The sequence below is a fragment of the Clarias gariepinus genome, chromosome 8 (genome assembly GCF_024256425.1).
Source record: "Clarias gariepinus isolate MV-2021 ecotype Netherlands chromosome 8, CGAR_prim_01v2, whole genome shotgun sequence".
Classification (NCBI taxonomy): Eukaryota; Metazoa; Chordata; class Actinopteri; order Siluriformes; family Clariidae; genus Clarias; species Clarias gariepinus.
In genome coordinates, this window is record NC_071107.1 from 1,533,426 (window position 1) to 1,558,996 (window position 25,571).

The window sequence follows — 25,571 nt, forward strand, 5'->3', positions numbered from 1 at the left end:
AGGAAACCCATCAAGCACGGGGAGAACATGCAATCCCTTCTGCAGAATTAAATGACAAAAATCATCACCTCTGTAAAACCCCCATCCCCTTTAGATTAATAATGCTGTGTATTATCTAAAATTTGTTATGAAAATGAAATATCAACACTCTAAGTATGATCATCTACAAGCTATAAAAATCGATAAATAATTAGCCAATCAGAATTCAATATTGTAACGGTCTGCTCACAAGTTTAAAAAGCAGAGAACTGAAGGTGTGATGCATACACACAAATCATCTCAGCAGAGACGTGATAAGAACCAAGGATTCAGTTTAACAAAGGGGTTTTTGAAATGACTGACAGCTTTAACAATTATAAAAGAGGATTTCCCTACCCAATTTTAGTTTTATTTTCAATTTAAAGAAAAGGTTTCGTTTTTTCATTAGACTTTGTGGCTTCACCTACATGCTTGGGTACAAACGGGTCATAAAATAGATTTTTAAATGCCATAATAGTAATTTAATGATACAATATACACTGCCACCTAAAAGTTTGGTATAACTTTTAGGATCATTTATAAATTTGTAAAAAAAAAAAAAAAGAGTTCTCAAGGAAACACACACAAAATGAGTCTTAACAGAAGATATAGCAAAAGTACAAGACATTGTTGAGCGGTCATTCTCAGAGATAGACATAATGATTTTAATGGAAATGCTGAATGTTTTCTTCAAATATTTGCACACCATTTGCCGCAGTTCCAGCCTGGCAGACCATACGCGTTCTAGCTGTTGATGAGATGTCACCTTGTGTTTCCTGGAGCATCTCCCACACAAGATGGACTGGCATGATGAAAACCATCCTTCGCACCATGACCACTGGTCACTCTGCTCCCACAAACAGTGGAGTTAAGATCTTAAGAGACTGTGCTGGCCGCTCCCATACGCTCAGAATTCCTGCTTGAATCTTTATTTGTCTGCAAAGTGGATAACATTGTTTGGGAATTCCACGAAAGTGGGTCAATCCATTTGTTTTCTTGTGCAACTTTTTGGGCAGTGGTGTATAAAACGATGCATTTCATTGTTCCAGAATACTTAGTTTCCTGGAAAGCATGGTTGTAGCAGACTGAACATGGACTACCCCTGCTGGTTTAACACTTGGATCACACTTTCTAAGTTGGAGTGGGAATGGAGTGAGTAGAGCAGTGAAAATTTGCTCCAGAGGTGTGTGTGTGTGTTGGTAACCAATCTAATGGATTGGTGGAGGAGTTAATGAATGATCTGGAAGACATGATTAATAATCAGGGTGTGCAAGTGAACGAAAGAATGAAAGAAAAAGCGCAAGAAAGAGAAAACCCCACCCCTTGACACTGAGTAGTAATCAGCGTTCCTCGAGTGGAGCAGAGCGCCTCTTATGTAAGAGCTGCGAGAAGTGAAAGCTGCCCGCGCGCGCGCGCACACTCACACACTCGCACTCGCTCACACACTCGCGTGCCCAGGGCTGAGGCGCTTCTACCCGAGAGCCCGCGCTTTGGATACGTGATGCGTGTTATTGTGCACGTATGGACGCCGTGAGATCGACGCGGGAGCGGTATGGTCTGTCGCTCGGATCGGATCCCGGACTTTGACATGATGAGAAAATGCGAAGGGGAATTGCATGGCCCTGGTAGACATCGCGCCGATGAGCTTCTTTCTGATCCTCTTCCTCATTGTGGTCTCGAGATTTGGAAGTAAACCTAAAAAGCATAAATCAAAGGTAGGGCATGAACTCATGACTCTGTAAATCTATGATCACACACACACACACACACACACACACACACACACACACACACTCCATCATGTGTGCGCAGGTTGGAAAAGTGCAACTGTGACACGTGTGAAGTATTAGCAGCTTGAATTTGAGACGTGAAAATGCCAGTGTTATAAATATAGCTATAGGGATGGACCTGGGTCAGGACATCTCTGATACAGATAGTCTGTGTTCTAATATCATGCAATAAAAAGAAACAATGTAACATCAAGAGCACCTTCCTTTCATCTCATGCATGTGCAACATTCAAACGTATTGAAGCTCTAACTGTCAAGAATTTATTATAAAATATATTTATAACTAACCATAATGCATATTCATATATATATATATATATATATATATATATATATATATATATATATATATATATATATATTTGAAGATGAATTTAGTATTTAGTTAGATATAATTCTTTTTTGCAAAACTTCTTCCTGGTTCATAATATTTCTATCATAGTTATCAGCTCACTCACTCACTCACTCACTCATCTTCTATACCGCTTTATTCTGTATTCAGGGTCATAGGGACCTGGGGTACACCCTGCCAATCCATCGCAGAGCACACACACACACACACACATACACACACACACACACACACACACATACACACACATTCACACACACACACTACAGTCAATTAGCCTAACCTGCATATCTTTGGACTGTGGGAGGAAACCGGAGTACCCGGAGGAAACCCTCTGGCTTTCCTCAGGGTATATATATATATATATATATATATATATATATATATTGTATTGGGGCCAAGCACACACACACACACACACACACACACACACAAAACAAGAGACCAGCAAAGAGAGAGAGAGAGAGATAGAGAGGGGGGGGGGGGGGGTTAGAACAAGAAGAAAAAGAAAAAAACGATAAAACCCAAGAGTGACGCAGGTTTTAATCAGGAATACTTTCAGTTTCACATCCCAGAGCTGGATTACGTGTGGGCGTGGCCAGCACTAAAAGCCATTAGTCATTGGTGATATGGTTGTCCAGCTGTACTGGGGACTTGGAGAAAAGAAAGAAGGAATGTAAGAAAGAAAAAAAAAACGACTCAGTGCTCATGAGAAAGTATTTCAGGCATGAGTGGATGCATGAGTTCTTTTGGGTTTGTTCAAGTTTATGGTACAAGAAGTTGATTGCAGAAGCACTTTAAGATAGAAATGTCTGTGTGACAATTATTTTTATTTATTTTTTTCAACAAAGTAAGGATTATGGAAGGATTATACATTACAATGTGCTATTACTCATACTTCATTAAGGTAAGGCAGTTGACCAAAGTCAAGGCATTTAAATAATTAGTTTTAATAATAATAATAATAATCATCAAGTTCATGAAAAGGTTATACAACCTTTATTGTATACAACCTTTATGGTTATACAACCAACACACGTCTCAGTTAAACATGTTGCTCTCCTTCATGACATACTCACTGTTCACGGTCTTATTTATTTATTTATTTATTTATCCTACTTATCATGTAGTCTTATTTGCATTGACTTGGTGATCTGAAATTGCTGCTCCATGTTTATTATCTATTATGTTACTGTCCTTGCTACTGGATGTTTGAATTTTACTTTGGGAAATAGATCTATCTATCTATCCATCTATCTATCTTCGAGTTGCCTTGACTACTGTAATGCCCTTTACTCTTTTACAATGTTGGCTAGGACTAGGTTGCAGGTGGTGCAGAAACGCAGCTGCATGTCTTTTTGACGGGAACACATAATCAGGATCATGTAACTCTTGTCCTGGCATCTCGTCACTGGGCCGCTGTTAAGTTCAGGGCCACATTTAAGGTCATGCTCATGGGCTGATTGCCATTTAATGCAGTCTGAGGATTATATAAAGTATATATTGGTTTTATTACTAAATTATTCAAAATCTTTGAACGGCGAACGTCTTATTGTTTTGTGCTGTTATTTTCTGTTTCTTTAGATTTTTTAAAATAATTTCTCCTTATCTGATTTTTTCTAGGCTATTTACTGAGTTAACAGCCGTTTTAAGATCAGTTGCGTTGTGTTTAAATGCGCTTTGGGCATAATTTAACTTAACATCTCAACTAAGTATAGAATAACAGGTTTATTCTAAACAAAAGCACAAAAGGTCTTTCAAAAGAGCCCAGGCTGACCTACTGTAGGTATGAGATGTTTGAAACCATTTTCTTTTTTTTTTTTTAATCGAACTAAAACATTTACAGTAAAAACAGTAACAGCAAATCTCCTACCTGAGAATGGCAAGCACTTGGGATCATTTTTGAAAGCCACACAAAATCTGCCTTTTCTGTTTCTACTCCATTTCGATTTCGTCCTTCCTTCCTTCCATATAAATAATTAAAAGGAAAGGTTTTGTCTGTATGTTGGTCAGAACTCACTCTTTCAATAATATCTTTACGTTTCATATATTGGAGAACCTAAAACCAGTCTCAGAAAAATTCTAGCTGTCTGTCTGTATGTCTGTATGTCTGTCGAGCCAGATTACGTCACAGCATCACACAAAACTGTCTGGACAGAATTTACTGAATCTTTTGCAGTACTTAGATATCAGCCTGAAGTCTAACCTGCACCATAAATAAAATCATAATGTTGAGTAAAAGCGATGTTATGAACAGTTATGTGCCTGATTTACTTTAAAATAAACTACTAACGCGCTACTTGCTCAATGTATACAAAACTGAATATTTTTACTTGGATAAGTCGTTTTAAGACACCGATCTACTTTTTCCATTTCTCATCTGTGATTCACTCTCCGATTACCGAACAGGGAGTGTATTTGTCTGACCAATGACCCTGAAGTCCTTTTGGTGTTGCTAAGCTCGGAGGTACATTACTTTGTTTTAAAACTGTACATCCCAGGGTGAAAAACTCTTAGTTTTTCTTTTTTCCGCATGCCTAAAGTTTCTGCCCTCTCTCTCTCTCTCTCTCTAACGATGGCCTCCTTCACTTGCAACAGCTACCAAATGATCATTTCAATGTGAATGACTTAAAATCAATTCTTGACCTTTTATCTAAATAATTTGTCATGAAATAACAAAACAAAACAAAAAAAAAACAATCTATAATCTATATCTATAAATTTGGTGTAATTGCTGTTAGGTTTAAAATGAAGTAGGAATCGCGTGTAGTCTGCGGGCGTCGCTCGACCTCTTTTACCGAGCACGTATTGATCTGCTGTGATCTATGTATCCTGCATTCAATTTAGATTGATATTAGCGTAAAATAATGGAGGAAATACACCACAGCACGAGCAGCCATGCACTGCAAAATACTGAGGATCTTATTTTGACTTATAAAATAGATTGTAGGTAAAAATAAGAAAATTCTTCAGAAGAGGCAGAAACAAGAAAGCAGGAAGGAGACATGGGAGGGAGGGAAGTAAGACCTGGCTGTAGTTCCCAAAAAACAAGTGTTTGGAAATTTCAGAAGACCAGCAGCTTCTTATAAACCTAAACCAGCCTTTTTGGAACCACTAAGCACGCTATAATTAAAGTCATAGAGATCAGGTTGGTTCTATTGAACTGGAACCGAGAGTTGGTTTGAATTTTTTTTTTTTTTTCGTGGAATACAGAAAAAAAAAAGCTAATTTTAGCAGCAGCATTAGGGAGGTACCAAAAATAGTGGCTTAAGCAAGTTACATGCACGTTAGCAAATTAGAAACAGACATCTGAGAAAACAATTGTTTGAGTTAAGTAACAGGTTGCCTATGTCCCACTAGAGCATTACTCTTAGCAACAACTCTGGATCAAACACACACACACACACACACACACACACACACACACACACACACACACAGTTCTCTCTCTGGCTCAATAAAAGAATAGAAAGATTTAGAAAAATAAGTCCTTGTCCTAACATACAGTACAGATGTTATGTCAAAAAAACAGACGTTGTTATCTTAACATGTTTCCAGGAGAGAGAAAAAGAGAGAAAGGCACATATGCATCTGTCTGGTTGGGAATATAAGAAGTATTGCTATATAAGAAACGAGGAGAAAAAGAGATCCGTGTGAAAGTTAATGCATCCAAAGAAAAATGTCGGAAAAACAAAACATCTGTGAAAACATCTGAGTTTAAAAATGAGTTGCAATTCCTAAAAAAGTGACTGGAACATTTTGTTGTAATAACAAAACATGATAATTGCGTTTCTGTCCAAATACTTATGGACCTGACTGTACTTTCGGCCATACTGTGAATGTAATCATGTTTCTTATGTTACAAATATGTGCTGCCTTGTGTATGAAAATAAATGATATATTCGCTTCTTATAGGAAAACTCATTAAAAACAAGTGGGTGTGAAAAAGAAAGCAAAGAAACTGTAACTTTACTTATAGATTTCTATTTATAAAGACTCCCTTTGTAGTTTTCATTGAAACAAGTTAGTTCCTGCTTTCATTTACAAAAAACACAGCTGTACTCTGTAATCCCTTCACATTCTCAGGAAGTTTAAATATAACACAGTAAAAAATAGATTCTTTAACGTTAGTGAATTATAATTAAAATAAATAATTACAATTCTTCACATAAAGATTTTCCTATTAACCTAAAACAGGTTTACCTTCGCGAGCTTCAAAGCACTGACATTGGAGACTCCTTCCTCCTTCACCATACAGATGATTAAATGTTTATTTTCTTTTGTTAGATTTTTTTGGGACAGTATTTATAGTGTATGAAAGTCAGTTTGTTATTTTGAATAAGCTGTTTCTGTAGAAATGATTACTTTAATGAAACCTGCAGCCAAAACACAGCACGGGTGCTGATTTTATTTAGTTATACATATAATACAGAAAATGTGTGTGTCAAAGAAACTACTTTTGAAGTTCATGCAACATAGAAGTGACCGATCTCGCTTCTTCCGTACACAAATTTAAGTTGCTAACTTCAGCTGTATTGGAGAAAGGATTTTATATGAGCCCCAAAAATGACAAACAATAATTATTTAAAATGCAAATTATTCATATTTCTTAAGTATTGAAACTAAAATTGGTTCTAAAAGCGTATAACCTGTAAAAAGATTCTGAAGTGTCCATGACCATGTAAAATTCATGTTGCAATATCCTAACAATTTAGCATCTTAAAATAATACACTTTTTCAGGTTTATGTCTTTTCATGTGAAATTCAAATTGGCCAAGTTTCGTCTGAATGACAGTTAAGATCAAATGGTTTGAATTCAAAAAAGTTACGGACACTAAACATAAAAGGGCATGAAATTGTATTTAGCAAATTTGTTCCTTTTTATCTGATAAAAATATAAATGTATATGCGTATTTACAAAAACGAAGCATGGATCGGGAGACAAAAAGCATTACGTATTATCCGATATAAAAAATTCCCTTTTTCACCTAGGTGATACACTTTTTAGCACCATAAACTAATCTCAGAGATGCTCTTATAGAGAATTCAGCACTTGTTGATGAGTTAGAATTAAGAATTTTAACGGAAATGTAACATAATTCTATTTACAAGTGGTCCTTCAATTTCCATTTTATTCCATTTGGATAAAAACTCACTTGTTTCTTCCTACAAAATTCCCTGAGCAGAAGATTGGAGAGGAGGATTCCTCTCCTGATAGGCTTTTAGTTTTATTTAGTCAGTTGGCACACTAAGAAACCTCTATGATGGAGGAGTGGAAATAATTTACTGCATGTACAGATTAGGTGAGAGGTGTCTACGGCATCATCCCTTTAGCTCTTGGAACAATAAACAGACTGTAATTGGTTTAGGGAGGTGAAGTTTTGCTTCATTTTCCTCAAGCCTAGCCTCTCTAAGCACTTTGGTCAGACAGTCAGTTAGGATGGATACGAGTTATGATGGAGGCTGTAACTGTTCTATAATCAATAAATAGTTTAAGCGAACGATCATTGAGTAGACGATCGATTAATAATCGCATGAACTGCGCAGTACAGTGCTTCTTGTGTTTCCTGACAATCAATCAGAGTGGATTACCCACACATCGATCAGGATTACTCACATATGGATCTATTACATAACACATTAACGTAACAAAGCCGATTCAGCTGTTCAAGCAGGAGGACATTGTCTTCGTAGGCCAACTAGTTATACGACATTGCACGCATTCTCCTTGTGACGGATTTTGCATATTACACTCTTTGCATTAAGATTTACTTTTGTTTCCTTTGGTTTACCTCATCGTTTTTCTAAAACCAAAATACACCCATATTCAGGAGCGGCCTTTATTTTCTTAGAATATTGTGTAAGAGGTCATCTTCAGATACATCAGCCACCATTTTACACAACCATGTTATGAGCACGTGCAGTTATCTTCATTATGTACATACACATTCCTTTGACTTCATACGTCTTTAACCGCTACATAACAGTCACACCGGGGCGAAGAAGAAAACATGCTGTTTTTTAGGTATTTTTTTTTTTATAATTACATTTTTTACTGCTGTCGGCCAAAACATGGTGTTGGTGCTACAAAGTGTCTCACCTGCAGTAGGTAAAAAAGTGAATTTTCAGATAGGATAGTATTTAATGCTTCTTATCTCCCGATCCATGCTTAGGTTTTTTTGTAAATACGCTAAAAAACATTTTTCATGCCCTTTAATGTTTGAGTGTCTATAACGTTTATGAATTCTAATCTTTTAACGATCCTGTTATTCAGATGAAACTTGGCCAATTTAGGTTTCACATGAAAAGACATAAACCTGTAAAAGTGTTTTATTTAAAAAACGCATAATTGTTAAGATATTGCAAAATGAATTTGACATGGTTACGGACACTACAGATTTTTTGCTTTTGAAGCTTTTAATAAAAAAAAAACAATTTAAGCAACACTTGTGCTTGTGCTTCTACAGTAAAGAATTTATTTTGGGGGGAAAAATATATATTATTTGAATTAAAATTTTAAGGAAGCGAGATCGGTCACTTCCATGTTGCATAAACTTCAGAAGTAGCTTCTTTGGCCACACACACATTTTCTGAACTATATGTATAACCAAAAAAAAAAAAATAAAATCACCAACAATACTGCGTTTTGACTGACAGGAAATCAACTTATCATTAACCATAATCAATGATCTTCTAATCAATAATGGAAACTGTTACGTACTTTATTATGGGATAACGATCAGAGCTGGGACATCTGTTGAACTTCAGACAGTTTTTAAAACATGATTAACACACCCTTTGAGCAGATGTCAGGTCTGACGTATTTATTAACATACCAAGTTATTTCAGGGAACCACTCACACATTGACAACTGTGAGATGATGAATACACAATAGAATGAATGAATGTTTTTGTCACGGGGCCATGCCCGGGTTTGTTTACGCTTCAGTTCCCCTTACAGTGTGTCCAGATTGCCTAGAGTGTAAGATTAAGTGTGTGAATGTGTGTGAATCCACACACATTAGAGGCTTTGTCCATCCTGCCTGGACAAGACTTTGAAGAACAATTAGAGAACAATTTATTTCTCTACAACATGCACATTCTAACCCAAGGCTGAATCCCAAATCCCTCACTAAGACCTGATCAAGGGCACTACATAGGGTGTTGAACAAGGGATTCCCTAACCCTAACCCAAACCCCAACCCTAACCCTACACCATACATAGCGCCCTGTCTTTCTATTTACCACTATCCTGCAGGAACCCGGAAGTTAACGGAACGTACGTTCTAAAGTGGAACAAGTGGAAATATAAATTAGATCTCGTAAGTTTCTCAGACCCGTCCACCACCTCAACGGTTTATTCTCCTCACCTTTTAGCTACAGAGTACCGCTAGGAATTTAAATCTACTTTCACCCCTGTTAATTACACTAACTGGTCACCAGCTCCGCCCGTCGTGGCTAGTCAGTTCCGCCCGGTGCAGAAGGATTTGTGTTGGTGAAGCCAAATAAAAACGAATCATAATCTGCATAATCTTAAAGCAGTATTACACTCGAGGTCGTGCTGTTGTACCGAATATCAACACGGCAACAACATTACTTGACACTTTATGTTCTTCGTTAATTTGGGTGAGGTTATTATTGATTAGGTGAAATAAATTAGACACAGACTGGACGAGCACCAGCTCTTATGCAACCAGCTCTACACAATGCTCTCTTTGAGTTTTTTGGGGTTCCACCATCACACATCTATCTATAATCTTCCTCGTCGTGCACACAGGTGGCTTGCTTCCCCTGGCTATCTGAACATCATCAGAGTCATTGTCTGTCTTTAAACAAAGACAGAAGACACACCACTTAATCAAACATTTAAATCAGCACCAGACCTTCACTGACTAAATAAGACGTCTCTACACTAGCTCATCTTTTACAGATTTATCCAGAGGTGCTTGGGATCGAAAATCTCAAACAGAATACTCTATATAAGGATTTCCTCCAAGAGACTGTCTGTTCCTCCAAGAGACTGTCTGTACAGCTTTTTTTTTGTTTTTTGTACAGATTTATTCATGCATGTTTTTTAGTGTATACACACCACTTCCTGTTGGCTCAGGCCAAATGTTAATGGAATCCACACACACACACTGTTAATAAGCATAAGGTCGCAAACTGACCATAAAAGGCATACAGTCTGAAAGTCATTCCTCATTCTCCCAGAGCCGCTCTTTAACAATTTGAGTCCCGGTATATGGACAGCTTTGGCTGCTGAACATTTAGTTGGTTCGCTGCCATCATCTGGCAAAATACCAGCCAAGCTAATCAGCCTGTTTTTTTTGTTTTTTTTTTTCATTTTCAAAAGGTTCCTGTTTGACTTTTATGATTAATTTACATTATATGTAGCCAAAAGTATTTAAGGAAAAGGTAAAATTTAATATTTTAATAATATTCTTTTTTTTTTTTTTTAAATAATGACATCCATATAATAGGGATCATTTATTTAATGCAATGGAATTGCTCAACAGCACTCAGTATTCAGTATGAAGGTCTTTATTATTGAAGCGAATGAAAGCCTTTATTATTGAAGGCCTTCATACTAAAATGCCAATTTTCTTGCATAACATAATAAATGACAAAGCTGGACACAGAGTCAGAAAGACGTCTGCAGTACTCTGAAGTCACTCGCTCAGTCCATGCCAGCGTGACCACTTCCTGAATATCATGTAGAGAAATGTGCCACGGGAGGTCAGAAGTCACATGAGGATCCTTGAGTTTTAGACATTTTTTTGATACTGGCTCCTAGTGACCCATTCTACCGCATATTTGTTCCCTCCATTTCCTAAAGCAGCTGATTTTAATTAGAAACAGCTTTAGCCAGCCAGACAGACGAGAACTAATGAATAACAGCAGTTATGTGCACCGCGAGAACCAAAAAAATATAAAACGTATATAAACGCCGTTGTGCCGAGACTGTACTTTACGCTCGGTATGTATTCGCATTATACATAAGTGTGAATGTAGACTTTGTAGTAGAAAAAAATGTATACGTTTTCTTTCCCCCAGTACATTCCAGATGTCAATGATTTATTTATTTTTATTATTCAAACAGAATTAAATAATAAAGGCGCAGTAATAAAAGAATTAAATGATAAAAAAAAAATTTTATCTTACGCCACAGAAGGCAAGTCATCAAGGTCTTAAACAGGTTCCTTGTTAAGTCATTAGTAGACTGATAGTCATGACAGTAGTTTTGAGAAACTTCAGCTACATGAGAGCAGAAAGGATTATTTAAAGAAGAAACCGTCAGAACGCTCTGTTGTGCCCGTCGGGCAGTTCCTTATTTTTCTCAGGGCCGGGCCGGCTCAAAGTTCTTCTGCCTAATCATCTTCACCCTGTAATGAAACCTCTTTAATCTTGATTATAGTGTGGATCAGGTGACTCACCACATCTCTTCTTATGATAGACTTTTTTTTTTTGAGTGATGTGTAAAACAGAGATTATCGAAACAAAACAGTACAGATTTAAAGATGTGTGGAATCAGTGCTAAAGAGCACAGAAGCCCTCGTGGTGGCTCAACACCTTATTAACACTCACACTGTTCATACCTGTAGTGATTTTTTCTTTTTTTAAGATAGGATCATATAACACCATATCCCGGCCTATGCTTCATTTTTGGTAAATACACATACAAATTTATATTTTTATCAGATAAAAAGAAACACGTTTGTTAAACACAATTTCACGCCCTATTGTGTATTAGTGTCTGTAACCGTTTTTTTAATTAAAATCTTTCAACGATCTTAATTTAGTTGAAACTTGGCCGAAAAAGACACAAAGCTAAAAAAGTGTATTATTCTAAAATGCAAAGTTGTTAAGATATTGCAATATAAATTTGACATGGTTACGGACACTACAATTTTTTTTTTTTTAGGGTGGGAAAAATCTTTAATTTTGCCCACAATGCTTTAATATAAGCAACATATTTTACAGGTCCTGTGATTCTAGAGGTTTACACCAATTTTAATATCAATACTCAAAGAAATATGAATAATTAGCATTTTTAAATGGATACTGTTTGAAGCAACATTTGTCATTTCCATTTTGCGTAAACTTCATAAGTAGCTTCTTTGGCACTGTGCCAAAGTGTGTGCCAAAGAAGCTCAAGGGCACTATATATAATATATAATAGTAAAGAAAAGGGTTTGGAAGGGATAAAAGTGCAGAAAAATCGTAAAGGTGTGTGCATGTGCAGGTCTGGAGGCAGTGCCCAGCTGGCATGATTCACAGCTGCCTTTTTTCCCTCTTCGGCAGGATTCCAAAGACTGACTCTCTGTGAGTGTGTGCGAGCGCCGCGGCAGATTCCTCAGGCTTTTTCGCAGCTGTCCTTCTTGCAGAGATCAAACAGCTACACTTAAATTTTATGCCCTTTGAAGTCCATGGGGTGCGTTCCATCACCCCGCTTGCGTGCCACTCTTCTGCGTTCGGAGACCTCGAGCTACACTCCCCACCTCGTTTCCCAGTCGTGCCCTTTTCCAGTGGCCCAGCCACTTCGCACTCCTGCAGAAGGGAAGGCCGCCTACCTAGTGAGTCTACGTAGTGAGCGAGGAGCGACAACAGATTGAGGCGCACACCCATCACTGGTGCACGCCGTGACAGGCACCAACATATTCTGTGTTAAATTAAAGAAATCGATAATAAAATCAGCACCAGGACTGTGTTGTGTCTAAGTGTCTACGTAATGAACATGCATGCACTTTTTCCCAGATATTACTGCGTGTTTAATCAAATGTTTTTCTCTCTGTTGCAGAAAACCCTGAGGTGTATCTGTGTCATTTGGGGCGTTGGACGTAATCTGGAGTACCATACATACCTCGAGGGTTGGAGTTCTTTCTTAATTCTGAGGTATATCACCTGTAAACATACCGTCATGTCCCTAATGAAGTCTGATGAAGAGACGAGTCATAAACAGTCATTAAGACGCGCAGTGAAGAACACGCTGTTCACGGGACATTTCTCGCTGCTGAATCACTGACGTTAAAAGACATAAACACATTGTTGATCCCTCTATTACAATACTGCGCAGGGGTGGAGGATGGGACATGCCCTGCTTCTGAGAAGAAGTCAAGCGGAAAATATTCCATGTGAATGAGTGTCTCAGTAGTTAATGCATCTGTCATGTTGTTTATAGTAAAATCAACAAATTGAAGGGATATGTTCCACACATGAATGGATTTAGAGTAATATTACCACGAGGTCTTATCTTATCTATAGCGATCACGGCTGATTACACACACACACACACACACACGCACGCACCGGTAAGAGCGATTCCAGACATGTTTTCCTTTAAAACATTTTTTAACCTTTAAATACCTACGGTCGGTCTCAGACGCCATGCCAAGTGTGTGTGTGAGCAATAAACACTTCCCCTCTCGGGTCCAGATGACTGCCGCAGTAGACTCCAAAAATGTAAAGCAGGAGCTCTGCCGCTGGTGTTCGTGTCATTTTCACTCCCTGATCATGAGCGAGTGATCAGACAGACTCCAGACGAGACCCTGATTCACTACACGACTGGGTGTGTAAGAAGGACTTAAACTCTGGAAATGTTGGAAAATAACAAATAAGTCGTGAAAGCTGAGCAAATCCACAGAAGATTTAAATGTGCACAATATCTCCTTTAGTCTGTTTTTTTCTTTAAAATATCTATTTCAGTGTCGGAGCTTCTCAAACAATATTTAACTGGAACGCTTTCTGATACGCAAATAATTTTTATTTAAATTACTTACACAGTTCCGTGGGGTGTGTAAGAAGGACTTAAACTCTGGAAATGTTGGAAAATAACAAATAAGTCGTGAAAGCTGAGCAAATCCACAGAAGATTTAAATGTGCACAATATCTCCTTTAGTCTGTTTTTTTCTTTAAAATATCTATTTCAGTGTCGGAGCTTCTCAAACAATATTTAACTGGAACGCTTTCTGATACGCAAATAATTTTTATATAAATTACTTACACAGTTCCGTGAAAAAGTATTTGCTTGTATCTGATTGTATTTATTGGTTTAGATTGCTTTGGTTTAAATTGGTTTAAATTGCTTGTTTAGATTGTATTTATGTATTTATTTATTTATTTTTTGCACATTTGTCGCGCTTAGATATTTCAGATTATCAAATAAATGACACAAAGATAACCTCAAGGTAAACATCAAATGCAGTTTGTGCATAAATGGTGATTTTGTTTATTAAATAAAAAAAAAAAAAAAACGCCACCCAATGCCATTCGACCTGGATCTATGTCAAAAAAGTAATTGCCCGCTAACCCTAATAACTGGTTGTGCCATCCTTCGGGGCAACACTTGCAATCAAGCGTTAACTGCGATAACTGAGTCTTTCACATCGCTGTAGAGGACTTCAGACAAATATTTGTTTTAATTCACTACACAGCTGTAATGCAAATAGATTGTCTATGAGATGGTTAATAAAATCAGTAAACATTTGGTAAGTAGCAGCAAAAGGAGGAGCAGAAAATGGGTTCTTGTGCAAATAGGAGCCATTAAATATTGAGCAAAAAAGCAATAACAGGTTGGTGAGTGAAACTGCTAGGCGGTGTTCCTCTGAGTCAGTGTGGGCGTGTGTGTGTGTGTGTGTGTGTGTGTTTTAGTTTAGTCCCTTTGTATTAAGGAGTCGGAGGCTTGTGGAAAAAACTGTTACACAATCTGAATGTCAGGGACTGAATGCTTCGGTACATTTTTCCAGATGGCAGGTGAAGTGTGTGTGTGTGTGTGTGTGTGTGTGTGTGAGGGATGTGTCTGATCAGCTTCGATCCTGGTGGCTTTGCAAATGCAATGTGTGTGCGTGTGTGTGTGTGTGTGCGTGTGTGTGTGTAGAGGGGCGATTACCTTTTCACATAGGGACAGGGAGATTTGGGTGACTTCTTAAATAAAATCATCATTTAAAAACTGCATTCGTGTTATCTTCATGTAATATTCAAATTTGTTTAATGATCTGAACCTGTGTCACAAATATGCAAAAAGACAAAAAAAAAAAAACAGGAGGGGGGCAAAAGACTTTTTCTTTTCATACACGCACACTGCAGAGCCGTCTGAGTTACAGTTCAAAAATGATTAAAGAGTACATTTTGCATAATCCGTTATCACTCCTCTAATAAGCATGTGACACGGGCCGATTTCTCTTTAAAGTGTTTTTGTAAATAGATGAGGGTTGCACCTTGCTCATAGTTTATGCAACCAGGAAGCAGGTATCGACTTTTTTAAATAATAATAATAATAATAATAATAAAATATTTTATTATGATTTCTAAAAACAATGTTTCTCAAAACTGCTTTTTAATGACACAACTGGGTGCATGCTCGTGCTCAGATCCGTGCATGCGACACAACATTGGTCAATGACAATCAAAATGTTTATATGGAAGCCTGGCTGGTGTGTGTTAACAGAACATCAATAGATATCAATAGATATTTAAAATAAAACACATCATAACAATAAAAACACGTGATCATGTGGATCTGTGCTATTTCTTCGCCTGTGACTCATTTCAAACATTTTTTTGCTCAGTCATGTTTATATAGTTGCCTAAAATTAACTAAAATTCAGTTCATCATATCGCCTATTTTGTGCTAAAAAAGGAAAAATTATACGTCACTCTATACTGCACGATCCTGAGCGCTATATGTGTTTATAAAAAAAAAATAAAAAACTAAAAAAAACACTAACAGCTACAATGCCCAGAGCTTTAAGGACAACCCCTATATACAGTACAGTATGTCCCACATACCTACAATAATCTGCATTGTTTTGCATGCTGTACATAATCATATTTTGAACAGCCTTTAAATATATATTTATTTACAGTGGAACCCTGGATTACGAGCATAATTCGTTCCGGAAGTGGACTCGTATTTCAAAACACTTGTAAATCAAATCGAATTTTTGTGTAAGAAATAATGGAAACTAAAATTATTTGTTCCACAGCCCAAAAAAATTTATACATAAAAATAATTAGCACAAAATATAAAGTAAAAATAAAACAAATTAACCTGCACTTTACCTTTAAAAAAAGTTTTAAAAAATCTCGATGGATAAGTGTTTCCTTTTATGCGCGCAAGTTTCGTACACACACACACACACACACACACACACACACACACATTAACGAAAAGAGTGTTTTATCGAAAAAAATTAACTAAGAACATCACATCACAATAAAACTTGTTCACTAATGGAAGCACGGCTGTAAATTAAAAATAAAACAAATTAGAAAAGAATCTTGACAGAGCAGTGTTTCCATTAAAGAGAGAAAGAGTGTGTGTGTGTGTGTATGTGTGTGTGTGTGTGTGAAGGCGAGAGAAGGAAGGTGTGTGTCTGTGTGAAAGGGCATGGTGTCCAATGACGTGTGCGCACACACACAATGACAGGCTGATACAGAAAGAGAAAATAGATTTTTTACTCTCTAATGAGACTTTCTTTTGTTTTACACGCGCGCACACACATATGTTATAGGAAACAGTGCACACGCTGTACACACACGCATACAAACAAAAAATAAAATATGTTTTACATACACATGTGGTCACAATGTTATAGTAAACAGTACACGTGTACACGGATGTTAATTATACCAGTAAGAGAGGAGCACTAAGACTCAGCAGGGGAGACGATTACCCACAATTCTGCAGCCCAAGAGAGAGAAAAACCGTTGGCTCAGTTGTGATCACGTGACGCTCGGCATCAAAACAAGAAGCGCATGCGTGATACATAATACTCGGTGCTCGTAAACCAAGACAATGCTCATTTTTCAAGTCAAAATTTTTTAAAAATTTGCTTTGCTCGTCTTCCAGAACGCTTGCAAACCGCATTACTCGCAATCAAAAGTTTCACTGTACATGTATATTATTTCCACGGCCAGTCTTGCACATTATGTACACTCTAATTCTTCGTAAATTACACTGCCAGTCAAAAGTTCGGGATCACTTTCTAACTCCATGGTCTTTTCTAATGTTTATTTCTTTTTACACTGTAAAACAATACTGAATGAAATACACAATAATCTCCTTGAACAGTTGATATTGAGATGTATCTGCTACTTCTGCTCTGTTAATCCTTCAATAACGGCTCTAAGCAATCTGACTGATCAGTCTGAGGTTCTAAGGTGCTGTAAAACTAACATTTCTCATCTCTCCTCTAGCTGTCTGAGTATATTCCCAACTCGTGTTGATGCTCACAGTGAACAGATTCTGCTCGAACTGCAGGACGTGCTTAAATCATTGACTCCCAAATTTAATGTAAGCTATATTTCAGACTTCTTAACACTTAAGATAAATATTATACTGTACATCCTGTATGATGAGTTTTATGGCTAGATATTTAACCCTCTGAAATTTTGTTTTTAGCTATCAAAAGCATTATTGTATGCACCTGACTTAAACACAGTAAGTCCATTTCATTTAAATAACAAATCAAAGAGCTGTGTTTAACTTTACAAGCCCTGTAAATGGTATTTATAACAATATCTCATGTTACCTGCACATGATTAAGCATATGTGCAGTATATAAGGATTTAAACACTGTTTAAACCAGTTACTCGCTGTTCACCAGTCTCCTCTTGTTTTTTAGTCATTCTGCACTAAAAAGCGTATGTACTGCTACCTGCTGGAGCTGAACGTTGTACTTCATGAGGAAAATGTCAACGACACGAATATGGTTGATTACCTTTTACAGAACGATTACAGCAATTCCACTGTAAGTCAGCTGTAAATGCTACAAATATGTTAATTGTTCAAGTGTTCAGATTGTTATTTGTGGACCAACACTTGGGGAAACTATGAATATTATTTTTAACTAGCCAAGGATTTTGGAAAAGAAATTCTTCATTAGCAGCACTTATAAGTCCACCTGCAAATACACAGCAAAATGCCTCCCACGTCTTCGTATTGAATGTAATTAAATGTTGTAGATTTAATTAAAGAAATTTAAGCAAATGTTTTACTTGGACAGACTGCAAAGTGTCTAAAAATAGAATTTAAAAAAATTGGTTGTTTATGTAACAGCCTGAGCAGCGACCTCATTTCCCCTTTCGTCCCCTTTTCGTTAATGGATTTAAATTTAAATTTAAACAAATGGTTCCAATATTACACAAAGGTAAATGTTGTACTGCCGGTTGTTCTTTTTATGTACCGCTGTGTTAGTTTTACACCAGATGTAACAGGATGACACACATGGGACAACACACCTTTTAAAAAGTTCAACTTTAGTCTCATTACTTCTAGTTTAGTTCTATTTAAGTGATTTCTTGATTCGACAGGTCTGGCAGTAATCATGCCTGGGTGTGGCAAGTGAAATTAGAAGGCAATTAGTTTTTCAAATAGGCCTAGGTAGGTTTGGACAGCTTCAAACACAAATTCTAAAACTGCATTTTGTATTTACGAAGTTATCTTCGTATAATATTAAAATTTTTTCATAATCTGAATTATTAAATGTGACAAATATACAAAAAAAAAATCAGGAATTATTTTTTACAGGAATCAGGAATTCATGGAACTGTAGCTCTCCAGGCTTTCTGAAGGACAAATTTTTGTCTCTCCTTTTCTCGGCACTGTACTCCTCAAGACTATATTAAAAAAACATGCAAATCTGGCTATTTGGAAGCAAAATATAAAGAAATGAGGGGTGGCTCGGGTCATAGTACTGTATATACAAATACAAGATTTGCGACAATGTCCATTGTTAAAAGCGTTCAACAAATAAAAAAAAATAAAATTGAATTGAAATACTCAGTGAGGCAGTCATGTGGCAGAGGTGCTCAAAAATAAAGAGGTTACATCAGTTGCTTTGACATTAGCATTGGCTGTTTGTGGCAGATGGGCTTGTTTAAAAAAAAAACATAAAAAGAAAAACATTCTCCTGGGATTTTCAGGACGGTGTGAAAGTGAGCTGCAGTTGACAATCAGATTGGCTGGAGCCAACATGACAGCTACAGTGTCTTAAATTACAGCTGTTTACAAAGCATCGAGGCAGATGATCCAAAATATTTGCACTGCAGTCAAGCCAAGAGCAGGAACCTGAAATTACAGTACAAACCGTGGGAAACTGGACACCTCTGACCACATCTGAGAAAAAACAAAAAACAAAACATACCATGGTCCAAGACACTGATGTCAGATTTTTTTCCCCTTTCTCATGGTATGAACATTATACACTCGGCCAAAACATGGCATTGGTGCTGATTAGGATTTCTTATGTAACAGTATACTGTACATATAATTAACTTCAGCCATTTAGGAGAGATGATTTTTTTATGTGAGTTTTACTGTCTCGCTTCAAACAATAGTCATTTAAAATGTGAATGATTCAGATTTCTTTTATAAATAAAGCAAATAAACTGTAAACATTATTGCTAAGGTAAATTAAAAGCATTCCGTGCAAAAATCTGTAAAACTAAAATATCTGTAGTGTCCGTAACCATATCAAAATCATGTTGCAATATCTTAACAATTTCACATTTTAGAATAATAAACTTTTTCAGGATTATGTCTTTTTAGGTAACATTTAAATTGGCCAAGTTTCATCTTATAAAAAGCATTAAGTCTTATGACGAATGGTGTTATATGATCCGATCTGAAAATTCCCTTTTTCGCCTAGTTGAGAAACTTTTTAGCACCGACATCATGTTTTAGCTGATACTATTGTCCAAGACACTGAGGTCAGGTCCCCCCCCCTCATTCTGATGTTATGAACATTATATAGTGTATATAAAAGCATGGGTGCGACTGTGGCTTTCTTCTGCTACAATCACATTACCAGCCTGAAGTGACTTAAATCCATCATGTCATCAGATCTGAGTCACTTCCGTGCGTGATTCAAGATCAGATGTTTATCCAAAACGTGGTCATGGGAATTGAATGAAAATGTCTCTGTGCATGTGATGTTATTAGTCAGCGGGAGTGCAGCAGAGAAGGTCGTCAGTGGAGAGAAAGACAATTTGTGTGATTTAATAGGTAGCAGAGTCTGTCCAAGCATTGGGATGATAATTTTTAAGTGAGATTAATGCTGTACAATCGAAATTGCAATATGGACCTGTGCAATTATTTAATCACAAAAGTAATTTAATCATAATTTAAGTAATACTTTTATAATTTTGAGTTATTAAATATTGGCAAATATCAAAATTGAAATACAGTGGAATCTTGGATTACGAGCATAATTCGTTCCGGAAGCAGGCTCGTATTCCAAAACACTAGTAAACCAAATCGAATTGTCCCATAAGAAATAATGGAAACTCAAATGATTTGTTCCACAGCCCAAAAAAATAAATACATAAAAATAATTAACACAAAATATTAAGTAAAAATAAAACAAATTAACCTGCACTTTACCTTTAAATGAAGTACAAATAAATCCCAACAGATAAGTGTTTTCCGTTTATGCACACAGGCGCTCTGTATGTGTGTGTGTGTGTGTGTGCGTGAATCTAAAGAAAGGAGCCCCTCACCCTTTTCATCTTACACAGTTACCCTTCCTCCACTCTTTTCTCACACACACACACACACACACACACACACACACACACACACACACACACTAACGGAATCACCGCTGTAAAGTAAAAATAAAACAAATTAACCTGCACTTTACCTTTAAAAAGAATCACGACTGAGCATTGTTTCTGTGTAGAATAGCGTGTGAAAAAGAGTGTGTGTGTGTGTCTGTAAAGGCAAAAGTAGGAGTGGTCTGTGTGTGTGTGTGTATGTGTGTGTGGCACGGTGTCCAATGATGCGTGCAAACACTGACACAAAAGCAGGCTGAAACAGAGAGAGAAAATTGATCTTTAACCTTTCTAATGAGACTTGCTTTTGCTTTACATGCATGCTATACACACACACACTGACACAAAATAAAACATGTTTTACACACACACACGTAGTCACAGTATTATAGTAAACGGTACACGCGTGCACAAATGTTGATTATACCAGTAAGAGACGTGCACTAAAATCCAGCAGGAGTTACGATTACCCACATTTACGCAGTGCAAGAGAGAGAAAAACCTTTGGCTCAGTTGTGATCATGTGACGCTTGCCGTCAAAACAGGAAGCGCATGCGCGATACATAATACTCGATACTCGTAAACCAGGACAATGTTCGTTTTCCAAGTCAAAATGTATTAAAAATCTTTGGTCGTCTTGCGGAACACTCCAATGTTTCCGAGGTCAATCAATCAGGGCAGTGGTTTTCAGGGTGCAATTTTTTTCCTACCCCGTTTCATTCATTTATTTTTTACTCAGTAGCGAAAATGATTTACTTCAAACAAAACATACTTAAGTAAAAGTAAACCTCTGGTTTTTATATGAAAAATATGATTATTATGTTGGAAATTGGTAATATTGGTAATAATTTTTGGGTGGCTGGAACGGATTATCTGCATGTAGATTATTTCCTATGGGACAATGCGTTTCACAATACAAATTCCACCTTAAAAACTCCTTGGAACAGATTAAACTTGTATGCCGGGGTACCGCTGTATGAGAAGCTAATCACAGGTTTTTCTTTATTGTGCCCCACTGAATAAAATCAGAAAAATATCAGGTGTAATTCTAAATGTGAGCCGTCATGACATGCATCTGATAAAAAATAAATAAATAAAAGATCAGAATGTGCCTTGAAATGTGAACATTTTTTTTTTTTTTAGTTTTTAAATAAATAAATAAATACATTTTAAATAAAGGTTTCTTGTTTCAATTCAAGTCAATTTTATTTGTATAGCACCTTTATTAATGATCATTATTGCTAAGCAGCTTTACGGAATCAAAAGAAAATTATGGAAAGGAGTTGAAATGTGTGAGAAAATGTGTATAAATCATAATGATTAGATCATCCCTGATGAATGAACCGAGGTTGACGGTGCTGAGAGAAAAAATTACTGAGATGGCAATAGAAGAAGAAACCTTGAGAGGAACCAGACTCGGCAGGGAACTCATCCTCATTTGGCAATTTAAACTGTGAAAATGCTTGCTCATTATCTAAACAAATAAAAATGCATTGCAAAAGATTCCATTTTTTAATTGTTTCTTTCTTTTTCTTCTCATTTTCTAGAACTGCATGTGTGTCACATGTGAGACTTTTACACCCGTCGACGCCCCGACGTTCCTTAAAAAGATGGAGGAATTTATACAGGGGCTTCAGTCTTCAGAATTGAAACAAAATGACGATCTCTGTAATTAGCACACTAAATGTACACTATAGCCATGATGTAAGTAAGCTGTTTTTGTTGTTTGTTTTTATGCATGTAGTCAAACAGACTGAAACCGTATTAATGTAACTAACTTTACTGCTATTTTAATATTTATTACTAACACAGAGACCTACGTTATACAAAGTTGTACTCATGCTAAGGTCAGTCAGTCAGTCATCTTCTATACCGCTTTATCCTGTATTAAGGGTCGTGGGGACCTGGAGCCTATCCTAGGAGGCATAGGGCACGAGGCAGGGTACACCCTGGACACGGTGCCAATCCATTGCAGGGCACACACTCATACCCATTCACACACAATGGACAATTTGGGAACACCAATTAGCCCAACCTGCATATCTTTGGACTGTGGGAGGAAACCGGAGTACCCGAAGGGAACCCACCAAGCACGGGGAGAACATGCAAACTCCATGCATATAATCGAGCCTGGAATCAAGCCTGGTCGGTAATCGAACCCGGACCCTGAAGGTGCAAGACGACAGTGCTAACCACCACACCACCGTGCCGCCCCATGCTTAGGTCAAATGCTAATTTGATCTACTTTCTTTGTTTTTTTTGTTTTTTTAATATATATAAATATATATATATATATATATATATATATGTATAAATGATTCTACATCTATTTTTATACTACTCAGGTTTCTTTTTCGTTTGTTCAGTTTGATGTAGCACCTTTAACTGGCTGTGATTCAGTAGTTGGATTCCTAAACATGTGATAAGATTTAACATTGTTGCCACAGCAAATTCCTTTTCAAGAGTGTTTATTTCGGCCATAGCTAGGCTTAATCTGTTTTTTAGGACAATACTTCAACTTTTTTGTTGTCTTGTCTTTATAATTCATGGTGTAAGATTTTTAAAAACTGTGATGGATGCCATGTTTTGCCTATTAATTACACCTACTTGCTATAAAGTAGGGTGACGAGTTTGTAAAAGCCAAAAATGTAAAGAAAAAACGAGTCATCCTGGGCAGGTTTATAGGGAAAGCAATCTAAGTTTTTCCATATTACTTCCACTCCACCCCAATCAAGTGTTTCATTGCAGTGAGATGCTTTCCATTCCAGTTAAGAATTCTGATGGTTGATGGAAAAAAGTACGAGCGGGTCACGGAACAATCACATCAGCGTTACAGTCGCTGTCCAGCTTTGTGGTGGTAAAGCAAGAGAGCAGAAGTTTCCAGACGATGTTTCCAACTACAACATGTTCTTCTATTCACGAGTTGTGAAGGGACTGACTGAAGCGAGATTCCTTCATGATAAGGAGATCTACAATTTGGAAAAACATTAGGTTCGAGATCATATCGCTGCTGAGAGCTGGAGGCTGCGTCCCTGGGCGGAGGATTACTCAACATGCTTCCGTGATGTGAGTTTGGGTCCTACACACAAACCTGACCTAACATCGATTAAAAAGACTAAGTGTAATCCGTAGCAGGATATCGAATACTACATCAAATGACAAATGGTCTTTACTATTTCTTTCTGTCTCCATAAAAGTTTAGACCTAAATAGTGTCTAGGAATCTTTTCTGAAATGTTTTCTATGTTGTGCCAGTAAATTTATCTTTATTAACGGAGAGCTAAATAAATGTGTTTTGCTTTGGCGCTGCTCATCCTGAACTCGGCTAGGCTAGTGTCTAGCTACATATGATTGAATGACTGGCAGGTTGCAATTCCTCACTGCACACCAGGCTCATATACATGAAATTTGACTTCTACAGATGCAAAATGCAGCACAATGCAAAATAAGGTTTACTCCTTAACTTGACACAGCTCAGGTTGTTGTCCTGGCAAACTGACCAAATGTTAGCAGTATGCAGTAGTTAAGGATTCCGTGTACAGTACTGGGGTTTTGAATATGCTTTGGAAATGTATGTCATACAAGGGCCGATCGAGTCCAACCGGTACTTTGGTTGTTGCAAAATAGAACAGTCCTAATAGTTAAAAACTCTCTTTGTTTCTCTATATAACCCCCTGATATCCATAATAAAAGGGTTTTACTAAATGCTGGTTTGATCACCAAAGGCATCATTTATTTTATTTTATTTTTTTAATTTCTTTTCCGGACAGTGCACGACCTCATACATTGCACATTACAGGAACTGAGCTGGGAGGTACTGGCACATCTCCCATTCAGTCCTGACTTCACTCCAAGCCATTACCACATTCAAGCCATTAAAGAAGCTCCTGAGAGGCCGGCGTTTCTAGATGCCGAGATAAGTGCAGCAGGGGAGATTATATTATTATACAGGGTGGATGAAAAGTAACCAGGCATATAATATTGGTTGGTATATAAAGTTCATATTTCTTATAGGAATGTATTGAAACAAATTGTACATATACATGTGGTGCCTCCAAGTCCTCCGGTGTGCGAGGGTTTGTCCCGTACACTTCCTCCCACAGGAAAAAATCACATGGAGTGAGATCTGTACATCCTGGAGGACTTTCATGAGGTCGTCCCAGCCGACGTTTAAAAAAAAATGCTGAAGGACACACCGATAGACTCGGAGGCACGGATTTCCGCAATATCCGAAACGACTTGCGTTCCATCCCCGGCCGTTTGAGGAAACTAATTGATAGAAATAGAATTTAAAGATCTGCTTTTATTTTGCTGTGTAATAAAGTACAAGTACAATTTGTTTCAATACATTTCCATTAATAGTATGGAGTTTATTACCAATTTATCATGCCTAGTTACTTTGCACCCATCCTGTACAGAGAAATAACGGGAGATTATACTCTCATAATTGGTTTGTTATTCTGCGCCATCCAAAAATCCCGGTTTGACTCGAGCACCCTATATACTTTTTTCTATGTCCTTAAAAAGCTAGATGTTTGTTCCTCACTCTGGAGTTTAATAAAACAGTCATTCACACACTGAGATCGTTGAGTCATCTCTCTGCTGTTGAGTCACTTCTTTTGTATTAATCATACAAGTAAGGATTTATGACGATAACGAGCAGCTCTGTCTTGTCCTCATATGACCTTTAAAAGGAATTAATAAATCAATAACCTCCTTACACCACAGCACTGCCCCGCTATCCAGTCTGAGTGGCTTAAAGGTGTTTTCTATCATTTTCTATGACGGCATCTCGGAAACTGCCTCTGGCTGTAAGGCAAATCTTCGTTTTATAGTTTATATACCATATATAACACTTATA

The 25,571-nt window shown here is 37.1% G+C and overlaps 1 protein-coding gene across 2 annotated transcripts; it reads left to right on the top strand.

Moving 5' to 3' along the window:
• The first annotated feature begins 1,229 nt into the window (after nt 1-1,229).
• On the top strand, nt 1,230-25,287 carry il15 (interleukin 15). Of its 2 annotated transcripts, XM_053501673.1 has the most exons (7): nt 1,230-1,733; nt 12,958-13,052; nt 17,355-17,451; nt 17,560-17,598; nt 17,783-17,908; nt 22,259-22,415; nt 22,604-25,287. In XM_053501673.1, the coding sequence occupies exons 1-6, from the start codon at nt 1,635-1,637 to the stop codon at nt 22,385-22,387; spliced, it is 585 nt and encodes a 194-aa protein (XP_053357648.1). In that variant the 5' UTR covers nt 1,230-1,634; the 3' UTR covers nt 22,388-22,415; nt 22,604-25,287. The 2 variants fall into 2 exon arrangements, with proteins under 2 accessions (XP_053357648.1, XP_053357647.1); XM_053501672.1 differs by having other exon boundaries at nt 22,259-25,287.
• The last annotated feature ends 284 nt before the right edge of the window (nt 25,288-25,571 follow it).

Excerpts from the sequence above, each read along its gene's own strand:
- il15 (XM_053501672.1), top strand. The coding sequence starts at position 1,635 with ATGGCCCTGGTAGACATCGCGCCGATGAGCTTCTTTCTGATCCTCTTC. Across the intron at positions 13,053-17,354 it reads AGTTCTTTCTTAATTCTGAG|CTGTCTGAGTATATTCCCAA; the intron begins GTATATCACCTG and ends TCTCTCCTCTAG. Across the intron at positions 17,909-22,258 it reads ACGATTACAGCAATTCCACT|AACTGCATGTGTGTCACATG; the intron begins GTAAGTCAGCTG and ends CTCATTTTCTAG.